The sequence below is a fragment of the Coccinella septempunctata genome, chromosome 6, assembly GCF_907165205.1.
Source record: "Coccinella septempunctata chromosome 6, icCocSept1.1, whole genome shotgun sequence".
Taxonomy (NCBI): domain Eukaryota; kingdom Metazoa; phylum Arthropoda; class Insecta; order Coleoptera; family Coccinellidae; genus Coccinella; species Coccinella septempunctata.
Window position 1 is genome coordinate 30,095,772 of NC_058194.1, and position 11,666 is coordinate 30,107,437.

The 11,666-nt window shown below is 36.5% G+C and overlaps 2 protein-coding genes and 1 non-coding gene across 4 annotated transcripts; 2 read left to right on the plus strand and 1 right to left on the minus strand.

Annotated features, from left to right (window-relative positions):
• The first annotated feature begins 1,086 nt into the window (after positions 1–1,086).
• On the plus strand, positions 1,087–7,025 carry LOC123315591 (prion-like-(Q/N-rich) domain-bearing protein 25). The gene is made up of 6 exons (XM_044901347.1): positions 1,087–1,450; positions 2,630–2,881; positions 3,497–3,634; positions 5,296–5,562; positions 6,627–6,755; positions 6,840–7,025. Exons 1-6 carry the CDS (start codon positions 1,372–1,374, stop codon positions 6,908–6,910), a joined length of 936 nt encoding a protein of 311 aa, XP_044757282.1. The 5' UTR covers positions 1,087–1,371; the 3' UTR covers positions 6,911–7,025.
• Positions 7,026–7,432: 407 nt separating this feature from the next.
• Trnaa-cgc lies at positions 7,433–7,504 on the minus strand. The gene has a single exon. It is a non-coding gene; the product is annotated as a tRNA-Ala (tRNA).
• Positions 7,505–7,608: 104 nt separating this feature from the next.
• Positions 7,609–11,516, plus strand: LOC123315071 (myotubularin-related protein 10-B). 2 transcript variants are annotated; one of them, XM_044900626.1, is made up of 8 exons: positions 7,609–7,863; positions 7,922–7,964; positions 8,020–8,312; positions 8,364–8,488; positions 8,527–8,773; positions 9,475–9,841; positions 9,897–10,237; positions 10,398–11,516. In XM_044900626.1, the coding sequence occupies exons 1-8, from the start codon at positions 7,804–7,806 to the stop codon at positions 10,842–10,844; spliced, it is 1,923 nt and encodes a 640-aa protein (XP_044756561.1). In that variant the 5' UTR covers positions 7,609–7,803; the 3' UTR covers positions 10,845–11,516. The 2 variants fall into 2 exon arrangements, with proteins under 2 accessions (XP_044756561.1, XP_044756562.1); XM_044900627.1 differs by having other exon boundaries at positions 7,610–7,863; positions 8,539–8,773.
• The last annotated feature ends 150 nt before the right edge of the window (positions 11,517–11,666 follow it).

Here is an 11,666-nt window from a genome sequence, read left to right on the forward strand (position 1 = left end):
TGTGAAATGAGGCCGCGGAAGGTTAAACAATTTGTCAAGTGAAATTATACGGAGTCGATGGTTCAGATTAGGAAAAGGCGAAATATAATCTTCTCTTAAGAATGTTTACTATTCCGTAATGATCTCCCAGAGGATGTTCATCAATTAGAGCCCTTTTCAAATGCCGATAAATATGGCCATAAGGTTTAGGAGTGTGAAATCCGTATTCGAGTTGTGAGTTGTCTTCCCTTTCATCTGGCGTCGAAGTCATGCTTCTTACTTTATGGTAATAGAGAAGTTGTGTTATTGCTAACTCTCTGATAATGGTGCTTCTTATGATATTTAATGTTACGCCACTGAAAAGGACATTTTCGCACGCGAGCTCATGCTCCAAGTTCAAAATCGTCCTAGTTTCCATCCACCTCGCATGGAATAATGTTGATAGCACTTTGTATCATCGTAGTCCTGACCGGTAAAAAGTTTTCTCGAACAGACTTTCAATTTCTCTCATTCTAAATTCAATGTGTGCTAATGCTTCATCAGCTCCTCAATCAATGTTCTTTAGCCACGTTTCGCACGATGTACATAAGGACACTTTTCCTGTACGTATCCGTTCAAGCTGCACAGATCTATTATCTGAAATTTTCATCTTATCTATGATACTTATCCACAGACACGTATAGATAGATAGTTTTCAATGAAATCTGTGGTGTCCAAAAGTTGTGGCGTAAGTTCGATTGACAGGTGGAACTTTTCACGTGTGTTATTTTGTTTTGGCATTATACTTTGTAAATGAGCTTTGTTTTCACAGCCTTGCCATTGTGAACTTCATATGATGCGGCTAATTTCGGAACTGCACGGTAAAAGTATGGAACTTGGTTTCCCCACAGACAATTTGATTTATTTTCTATGCATCAGAAGAACTTACAGGGGTGGTCGGATAAGTTCTCGTTGTATCTATCGGTAGGTTGTTTTAATGTGTTTTATTTATTTCGTTTTAAAAATACGTTCAATTAAAACCCACTATTTTTCTGGGGTCTTGGGTAATCAGGCTCTCCCTATAATCCGGAAATCCCCTTATCAGACCCGTGTGTGATACAGCGGGAAAACTACGTAACATGTTATCTGGCCAGTTGCAATCGTGATCCGATCGAATTTTCATGGAACTACTCATCGGGAAAACTACGATGCCCGTGAAATCGAGCACGCATCTTCGGCCACATCTGATCTGTTTATCGGCACGTTTATCGGTCGGTTTTTGCGAAGGAGACAAGAAGGGGGATATCGCGAATTTTTTTGCGGGACCGTGGAGCGATACTTTATCATTTCGGTGGTCGGAAGAAGCAGCCTGAGAACACGACGAAACGAGGAAAAACGGACAAGGTGGTCAGGATGTTTTTGGAAATCGGTGTCGTGAGCACTTTTGTGAGTTTCTTCGTCGTTTCCGCCGTCATAACGACACACAACTATGGTAGGTCTGTTTGTTATTTTTTATAATCTTCCCGTTGATAAACGGTTTTTTGTTTTGGAGACTTTAACCTCTTCGATTCTTCCAATAATGAAGAACTGGATAAATTATCCATGGTGACTCGTACAGATATTCTAACAGTATTATTCCTGAGGTCAAAAGAAACACTTTTTTCCTATAACATTTTTTCCTATTCGGCCCTGATGAAAAGATATAGCCATTTTAAATTTTCATAATGAGCTGTGCCACCCCTGGAATAACAAAATCACCTTCAGTATTACTAGCTGAATCTATGACACTATGCACATCTGTGGATCTTTTAAACAGAGTTGTATTCAGCCAAAGTACCCAATTTTTCAAATTTCACAGATACATTTTAATTTTTTAACATCAAATAACTCGAAAACGGCGCATTATACGAGAAAATATGAGGAATACTTTTATTTTACAAATCGTTCAAGTAATCATTAAATAGCGTCCAACTTAGTTTCAAGAGTTGGGTTCTTTGAATTTTGGTAATTTTATGTTACGCAATGGCCATAATGAGAAAATTGGAAGACGTGGGTGATATCTTGTATTCGAAAAAGCTTCATCAAATAAATGAAAAACTATATTCCGAAAGTCATTTCATTCAGTAAAACCGTTTCTGAGATAGAACCAAAATGAAATTTTTATGGTTTTTCAACAGCCTGTATCTTTGAAACCGAGCCGATTTGGAAAAAAAGGTAAAGAAAAAAAGTGTTTCTTTTAACCTCAAGAATCTACTGTTGAAATATTTGTACGAGCCAAAGACGATATTTGTGCCAAATTTATTATTCCGTAGTTTTTTTTCTTCCAATTTCCAATCCTAAAGAAGTTATTGTTGGCAGAAGCTGGGAGCTACTGAAATTTTCACAGTCTACATTTTGAAACAGAAGGATCTCAAAAAATGAATTAATTTCAATTTGCAATAAAGTTGGAAATTGGCTTATCCCCTAGACTTTGTAAATAAATTACCTCTGCATAAAATTTTCATCCTTTATACAGCTTATAACGGTTATATGCTCAATTGTTATTGAGTACATAATTTAAGTTTGACTTTCTTTTCACGGTATGTATACATTATTATGTCCTTTGACAAATAACCTTCGCAAAAAAATCAAGCGACTGTTAAATTCTCAATTTGTTCTTTGTATTTTTCAGACCTTATTCCTTGTAAAATGGACGGAGACTGCACGCATTACAATGGATTCTGCTTGGACGGTTTTTGCAAATGCAACAATTCAACGTTCAGCTGTAAACTCAACCAGGATAGTACGCTGGTAAACAAAATAGGGGAAAGCTGTCAATCAACCAACGAGTGTAATCTGGATTCTGCCTTTTGCGGCAAAAATAATACATGCGTTTGCGAAGATGGTTATCTGCCGTCGGAAAACAAGATGAAATGTTTGAGAAGTAGGTATCATGTATTTTTTTACACTTTTTTCCGCTTATCGATCTGTGTTTCTTGGGATCGAAAACGGAAGTTTTTCGTACAATAGTTCAGCAATAATTGATCTTCAGTGTGAATAAAAGAGATATAATGATATAAATATGACAAACCTTGTGTTATTTCAATATTTCAACCGTGACTGAATTCGATTTTAGCCAGAGGAAATTCTATTTTTTGTCGCCCCTCGTAGTTGCAAGTTCACGGTATATAATTAATTTTTTCTATGCTACTCATGTTCATAAAAAAGGATATTCGAACCATGATTCTGTGCCATAGACATTTAGACATTTATGTCTATGTTCTGTACATAGACCAATAATAAGTCTGTGTTCCGAATATTCCAAGGTCAGTTCCTGGAAATATGCCTGGAAATTTTTTCCCCATTCCGAATTTTCAACACTGGCGATCCCTCTGTCATCCTAACAGATGTCATAATAGCGACATCTCCGCCCACATGGGAAAACAATATCAACATTCCCTTATTCGGAATATCATCCAGCGTGACACAAACTGTACATTGATCGATTGAGGGAGGGCCGAACGGTAGATTAAAATTAATCGCAGTAATTTTTTTCCAGCCGCCACCCGTTTGGGTGACGATTGCGAGGAGAGCGCTCAGTGCTATTCGGGAATACCATCAACTGGTTGTCACAAGGATAAATGTGTCTGTCAACCTCACATGCACGAATTCAACGGTTCCTGCTACAAGAACGTTGGTAAGTATCATGTTTGGATACGAAACGAAAAAAGATCGTTTGCAAATGGGCTATGCAATTTTGACAGTTTGCGTTTTCTGCCAAACAAACCATCTATGGAACAAACTTGTCATATTAATAGCATAGAAATACCAAACGAGTTAATAGTATCTATGGTTATGGTCTATATCATAGAGTGATAAACTTATTATTAGTCTATGTCCCACATCATTGGGTCTACGGTTTCCATCGTCCAAAAACGCGTTAATGTTAACTGGTCCTCATAAAAATCCAAATATTTTCCCGGAAAACCCATGATATATTTCAAACTAGTATCTGTTCCAGAATCTGATATTTATTTTACGTTCACCAAAGTAACTTCGAAATGGCTCATAAAATAAATTTCAAACTAAAAAGTTTTATTATTTTCGTCCATAACCGAACAATAAGGAGCCAATCAACAAGTTTGACAGTGATGGACTGTTAAATTTGACCTGGCACGAAACCACACGCCTATCTGGCGTGGTCTTGACCAAGATACTTTCTGACCTCACCTCGTACTTTACTACTTTGACCGTCAGTAAAGGACTGGTCCAGATCGCTTTATCAATTCAGTCTAGCGGACCACCCCCATTTTCTCGGATTTTTAGGACCGAAGTACCTGTCATTCAGAATGACTTGCAATTAGACCTTTTCTATTTGATCGATAAAGAGAACGCTCTTCATATCAAGTTTCTACTAATTAAAATATCCCGAAACCACCTAACACACATAATTGATTGTTCTGTGATGATATCATAGAAATGAAAACATACACCAGTCGAAACGTGTCAAACCCCTTTTCGTTTTCCTGATGCGCGCTCGATTTCCAACCATAGAGGCATTCATCTTAGGGTCGAGGGGTCGAACTACACATGGGTCGATAAAAAAATAATCATAACAGTTTCGATTACAGAATTGTCAGTGTTCGTTCCGGTCGTAAACACCATCTTTAAATGTCTTCGATGACTGTTTTCCATATTTTACGATTCTGATTGTTGGCCCTTTTTTCTAAACAAGGCGTCTTTGTGCCCCGCAGGGCTTGATTTTGATCTGTGATGTGAGAAAACCCTGTGTCATACAGCATGTCTGTCTCGTATTGTTATACAACTAGATTTCAAGGCAGTGGCGTGCTCTAATGAAAATAAAGCATAGTACACATAGAATGGAGGGAATTCGCATAGAAATAAATCGAAACAGTGACAGTTGGCTATCCATAAAGATCTTTTGAATAAAATTTTGAGCATTCAACTATACTATATATAGTGTTGAAGAGACGCTAACGAAGAAAAGTCAAACCTATGAACATCATGATGGCGCTCCCTCTTGGAGGGATTAAGGAAAATTTCTTGATCATAATTCATGTTCCTAGAACTGCCTATTATATCACTTGCGATGTAGGCTGTTCCTTTTAATTATATCCCTCGTTATGGCACTCTTAACTACTCTAATTATTACCCTACCGCAGGCAACAAACACGTGTTTATCTCACCCATTCCGAACAAAGAACGTTATATTATATTAAAAATCTTATATGAGGAACCCTATTGTCGGAATTGAAGCTCAGTTATTTTTTATATCGGTTTTCCAGAACAGTGGGGTTCTTCATGGTTCAGTCTGGTATACTCTTCTCTTATTTTCAGGTCTGGGCGAAACTTGTCAGTTGATAGAAGAATGTTCTATGACCCCGCATGCCACCTGTGTGAAAACCAAGTGCCAATGTAGGGAAAACTACGTATCAAACGGCACGGTTTGTTTGATTAAAGCCAACGGTATCAATTTCACTTGTGATGCCGATTTGCAATGCAAAGCTCAACTTGGCGAGGGATCGGAATGCTCATATGGTTCGTGCAAATGTAAAGAAGTTTTTCATTTCAAGGCTTCCATAAATCAGTGCGTTCACGATATACGTAAGTATTCAAAATTGAAAAAAAATTCTATGAACCCTTATAACTAATGAGGATTTTCTCTGTTCATGCATAGAAATAAGGAATTATAATTCTGTGGTCTCACGAAGACAATGATTTTTCATTAGGTATTCTATGAGTTTTTGTGAAATGAAGTGGAGAAAACCTTCCGTCAACCACTCCTTGGAAGGAATGACATCGCTTCTTTCAGACGAAAAAATATGAATTTAAACCTTCGTAAATTAACCGCCCCTGTCATAAATCCCTGGATAAATTCCATCGGAGAGGATTTAATGCGTTTGCACGGTGGAAAGAACGCATTATCTGAAATGATATCGTCTAGTAGTCTAGTGTGAGGGCATAACATCATCGACGAATTAGCATCTGAATGGACGTCCCTGTACGAGTACGACTGGTCTAGTGGTCTGTGTCGCGGGTCGTATTGTGCGTTTCACGATTATTATAATTGAAAGTATGAATATATCTCTTCATCTGCGGACTCCCGAGGCGCCTCAAAAAATGCACCCAGAGAATTTTAATTAATCGTAAGACGGACTGCGACAAATTTTCACCTTGAACTACGTGAAAACGATCAACAGGATATAGGGTGATTAATAATTTATAAATCGACGCGGGCGTCTGTGATTCGATCATTGATAACGTCATAGAATGTTGGCCAAATTATGTGCGAAAGTTCAACGTTTCAAAAATTATTGCGTTGCCTGAAAATGGATCGTAATATGATCCGAAATATTATTTTCATATTCGATGACGAACATAATGAATAATTTATATTAGATTGGATTATGTTGAAATATGGATCATGAAGCAGAATCCAATGTTGGTTTGAATGACGCATAGAGTATCTGATTTTTATTCTTCCCGTCTAAGAACAGTGTCTTATTTTAAATGTCACAATATTTTCTTTAATAATAAGTATTTGGTATAATCAGTTGTAATTCATTGAACAAGAAATATTGCAGGAAATGAACCTTCCAGTATTTATAGGTGGATTTCTATGAAGAACCTTTTTTACCATTTTTCAGATCAAGTTGATTTTTTTTCAGTTCTCAATGAACAGTGCGGAGAACACAGAGACTGCCATCAACCTGGTACTGGTCCGAGTAGACTAGAATGCTTAGTGGGTGTCTGCAAATGTAAATCCCCATATTTAGAAGAAGGTGGATTCTGTATAAGTGAGTAAAGGAAAATTCATGTTCCCTCACTTTTTTTATCTTTCTTCAAATTATTTAACTTGCTATATTATTTTTCTTTTGCAGATTCTTCGACCTCTGTGGTGGTCATAAGGTCCATAATATTGTTTCTTGGAACAATATTTCTGATAATCTGATCTCTTTCTTTGAATTCGAATGAACCCTTTCATGTTATTGTTTTTGAAGGTTGTTATTTATTTATGTAAAACTTTATAAGCCTATTTATTTATGGAAATATATTTTTTATTACTACTTGTTGTAATTTCCTTACATTTTCGGTATTCTTGTTCTGTTGAATGAACTAAGCAAACAGTATATGATCACTAAATCTTTCTCCCGCTAGAAATATAAACTAGCAGGCTAGGAGATACAATCTTTCGGGTCGATTTGCCTTGCAAAACCATTAGTAAATGAATTTCATAAATACCGAGGCCAAAAACGCTACTCTCAGCTATCGATAAGTTGAGTCGGTACTACTCACCCCTGACTGTTACCGGTGCTATTTTCTCAACAAAAATATACTCCTTATTATAGCTGCCGTGATAATGCAAAATTTGTTGGAAAAAAAACATATAAATATCCATTCCTGACATCATTAATTGTAAATATATATTGATTTAAAATGAAACAGCGTAGTGAAGAATATAAAAAGAGTTTCTTGGAGGAGCTGGGATTTGAACCCAGGACTTTCAGCATGCGAAGCAGACACTCTACCACTGAGTTACACCCCCTTGTAACAGCTGATGAAAAATAAGTTCTTTAGAATCAGTACATAAACACCAACAGGAAAAACGAAAGTGCTGCTGAGGTTCATGAAAACCCCAACTAAACAAGAAACAGAGAATTTCCTTTAAGTCATAGATATTCATAACCTATATTTTTTGTGCAATTAATTGTGGAATTACTAATCCCTATTTTTAAAAATATTCCAGGAAACTATCGAAAGGATTTCGATGAGATGGGCTGATTAATTTGAATATGAAAAAAATATCCTAATAATTTTATCCGGTATACAGATATTTGAGTAACGATGATGGGGGAGGCTAAAGACTCGGGCTTTAAAAGTTATATTGATGAAGGTGGACTTGAGGTAATTATTTCATTCCTTTACACTTTTCCAAATTCATAAAACTATCTAATTTTTTCAGTCAATATCTCTAAATGATGACCAACGAACAAAACTTCTCAATGGTAGGTTCTTTGAATTGATTTCCCTGTACTTATTGTTACCAGTGATTATTTCCAGGAGAAACTATAGTTTGCGAAGTTGAAAATGTACTGATGTATGGCCCACTGAGTGACAAAAAAAAATTTACATCCGGTGTACTAACAATCACGACATTCAAACTTTCATTTGCTTGTGCCGAGGAGGAATCTGATTGGAGAGGTTACATACAGCACAACAATTTGTTGGGACTGAATGATGTGTGTTTATCCTCCATTGATACTATTTATCAAATTGGTGAAAAAACGAAAAGGAAATTAATACCTGGACAAAGTGTATCAGGGAAAGTCAAGGAATTATTGATAGTTTGTAAAGTAAGTGTTATAAGATGTTGGTTACTAGTAATTAACTAATACTCATTACAGAATATGAGAACGTTTGAATTCAGCTTCAAAAGTGCAGCTAAAGATGGTGGGAAGAATGTAGCAAATGTCTTGTTGCATCATTGTTACCCTAAAAGACATAGTTTATTATTTGCTTACGAATATAGGTAAGCCTTGCCAGCATCTCATTTGTCATGTATTGAAGATTTTTTTGTAGTGATCTTCCAAGTATGAAATGCATATCTAGAGAAGCCAAGCTGTTTCGAACAAAAGAAGATTGGAGGGCAGAGTATAACCGAACAAAATGTAAAAATTGGAGATTATCGGATGTCAATCAAAATTTTAGAACATCTCATATGCTGGTAGAGTCGTTAATTGTACCTCAGTCTTTGACTGACTCAACTTTAACGCAGGCTGTGGAACATTTTAGGAATAGGTGTGGTCCTGTTTGGGTGAGTGATATGAAAAGTCTCAGAAATGGATGTATGCTTGGAAAATTTTGGTATTGAAAAATTATAAAAAACGGGTCTTGTGACAAAATCATAAGGGGCTGTCGAATTAACCTGAAAATATTTGTTTGATGGCAGATGTAGTTAGGAGGGCAAAGAATTTATTTCTAATGTTATTTCACAATCTGCAATGAATACAAAAGATAGCCTAAAATCAGAAAAAGTGTCTTCATATTTTTTTGTGAGCAATTTTCACGAGTCGGGTACAGAGTTATTTTTTTATCATATTTCGCAAGTCAATGAATGTCTGTGCTAACTAAACTTTTAGTTTTTGAGTAATTATGAACAGGATTATTCGAAAAAAATTCGAGAAAATAGGCAATATTGCCAATATTCAGAATTCATGTCATCAGATGAAACCATAGAATTTACGGGGTTGCGCTAACTTCACGGCTATCGGCGATGATGACGCTTTCAAACGGACAGGCACGAGCGTAACATTCGATTGGGCATTCACGATTGAAAATGATCAATTATTTTCGCATTTTTCAAGGTTTAACGTTTTTTTATGATTCTAACGGATTTTATCACCTTTTTTATCTAACATTGTTAGTTTTTAATGCCGCAATGTAATGAAAATTAAGATGTTGATGGTTTTCATCAAGACAATTTAAAAATCTAGCCTGAAGATGATTTTCATGCAGGTATGGGGCACTCCTTTTGGAGCAGCTCTAGTCAGAATGGCAGATTTGCTCCCAACCATAACAGATCGTACCCAAGAAAACACACTACTTGAACATATAAGAAGAAGTCATCCGGATAAAAAAGCTCCTTATCTTATCGATCTCGGCAAAGAATGCCCATCCCCCAAAGACATCCACGTCAGCTATCTGAAGTTACGCGACTTGTGTGTACCTGACAGCACCAGACAGTTCAAGCAGCAAGATTTCAAATTTTACGGACTCCTAGACAGCTCACGGTGGCTGGCACATGTGTCTGTTTGTTTAGGAAAGGCGGTAGAGGCAGCTGAACAGTTGAGTGTTCATAATTCCACCGTGGTTTTGCAAGAAGGTGAGCATCACCTTCAATAAATGGAAAAGGATTGATTTTTTTTCTTTTTTTCAAGGAAATGGCACTGATATGAATTGTGTGATATCGAGCCTGGTCCAAATCATCCTAGACCCCTATTTCCGATCAAAATATGGCTTTCAGTCGCTGATTCAAAAAGAGTGGGTCGCTATGGGCCATCAGTTCGCATTTCGCATGGGTCACATTCTCGATAAAGAGGTGGAATTCTGCCCTTTTTTCCTGCTTTTCTTAGATTGCGTCTGGCAGTTGTTGCAGCAATTTCCGGTCGCTTTCAAGTTCAGCGAGACCTATCTGACCACCCTGTGGGACTCGGTGGGTATCTCCATCTTTGACACCTTTCTCTTCAACTGCGAGCACGATAGGGTGGTTGCGGAGCAGGTGAGTCACAGATAATAAGTGGAAATTTTGATGTTTGACGTTTTATATGTGACATACTGAATGTCACCTGTCAAATTTCATAACCATAAATTTTTCAATGATTGTTAAGTACTCAATTGATAGATTGTTAAATGCTTAACGTTTTCAAATGCTTTCTAAGGGCCAGGACAAGCTGGTATTAAGGAGCGTTTGGGATTGGCACAAACAGTTTGGAGAGAGAGATATAGCCTTTTTCTGCAACCCCCTCTACCTGGACACATTCACTGAAAAACTAACTCCGCAGACTGGAATTTCCAGTCTCGGCATATGGTCTCAATGTTACTTCCGCTGGCTTCCTGACCTTGAAATACGTTGTGGGGGACGTCCCCAGATCGACCTGTGGACGAGGATTATTGTTTCCGAAGTGTGGGAGTTGAAGGAGAAGACGGAGGGAAAAGAGAACGGAATACACCTCAGAAATAGGGAAGAATACTTCAAACTGCTGAGTACGGTTAACAGCTTTTACCCTTTTAGTCACAATGCAAAGGAGATGACCATCAACAATGCGCTACTTATTAATTCAGATGCTTTAGATACGCAGTCAATACTTAATATGAACACAGACTGAAGAATTGTGCCTAATGTTTTTAAAGTTGTTTTATACGTTTGTGTACAGTATTCGGGTTATACTCATTCCAAAATGATCTTTTAGGTTAAGACTTCTTAGGACCAAAGTTTATTTTTACAGAAGAAAGAGTTTTACTAGGTTATTATATTATTTTTTTCTTTAATCGTCAGCACCAGTTCTTCAATAGAAATTTTATTTCTGTTATTCAATATTTGATTATTCATTATTTCAGAGTGTGTATTTTATTTGAATAAGATCCAAAAAGTGGAGGTAGTTATTAAATTCTGCAGCAAGTTTAATTTCATGAAATGGATTTCTTTTTTCCTGTTTATACTCTACTCAAATGTATAAAACATGCCTCACAAATGCTTCCAAGTATTAAAAAATGTCTGTAAATAGTTTTAGCTTCCAAATAATCCTCAAATTATGAGGAAAATATTTATTGGAAATGAAAAAGTATTTTATTTACATATTACATTAATATATTCAGTAGATGTTTCAGTTGTAAATTTGTAAGTACTACTAGATGTTGTTATGTTACTTAAGAAAATGTCGTTTTGTAAATTTTTCCATTCGTACCTAATACATATAAAGCTAAGTTTGTGAATCTTTCGAAGCCAAATACTGATTGAACTTGTACCAATACTTCCCAATAAAACAAGATCAAAAGTACCTTTGAAGTAGATCAGTAGATTTAATACACTCACTTCGACCCAGAGTATGAAAACTTTCATTCAGACCCCAAAAATTTTGTCTGTTTCTAGATGTTAACAAACGACTAAGCATCAACCGCAGTTGAAAAAATTTACACCAGTAGTGAGA

Excerpts from the sequence above, each read along its gene's own strand:
- LOC123315071 (XM_044900626.1), top strand. The coding sequence starts at position 7,804 with ATGATGGGGGAGGCTAAAGACTCGGGCTTTAAAAGTTATATTGATGAA. Across the intron at positions 7,864-7,921 it reads TTGATGAAGGTGGACTTGAG|TCAATATCTCTAAATGATGA; the intron begins GTAATTATTTCA and ends TAATTTTTTCAG. Across the intron at positions 10,238-10,397 it reads ATAGGGTGGTTGCGGAGCAG|GGCCAGGACAAGCTGGTATT; the intron begins GTGAGTCACAGA and ends ATGCTTTCTAAG.
- LOC123315591 (XM_044901347.1), top strand. The coding sequence starts at position 1,372 with ATGTTTTTGGAAATCGGTGTCGTGAGCACTTTTGTGAGTTTCTTCGTC. Across the intron at positions 2,882-3,496 it reads CAAGATGAAATGTTTGAGAA|CCGCCACCCGTTTGGGTGAC; the intron begins GTAGGTATCATG and ends ATTTTTTTCCAG. Across the intron at positions 5,563-6,626 it reads TCAGTGCGTTCACGATATAC|TTCTCAATGAACAGTGCGGA; the intron begins GTAAGTATTCAA and ends ATTTTTTTTCAG.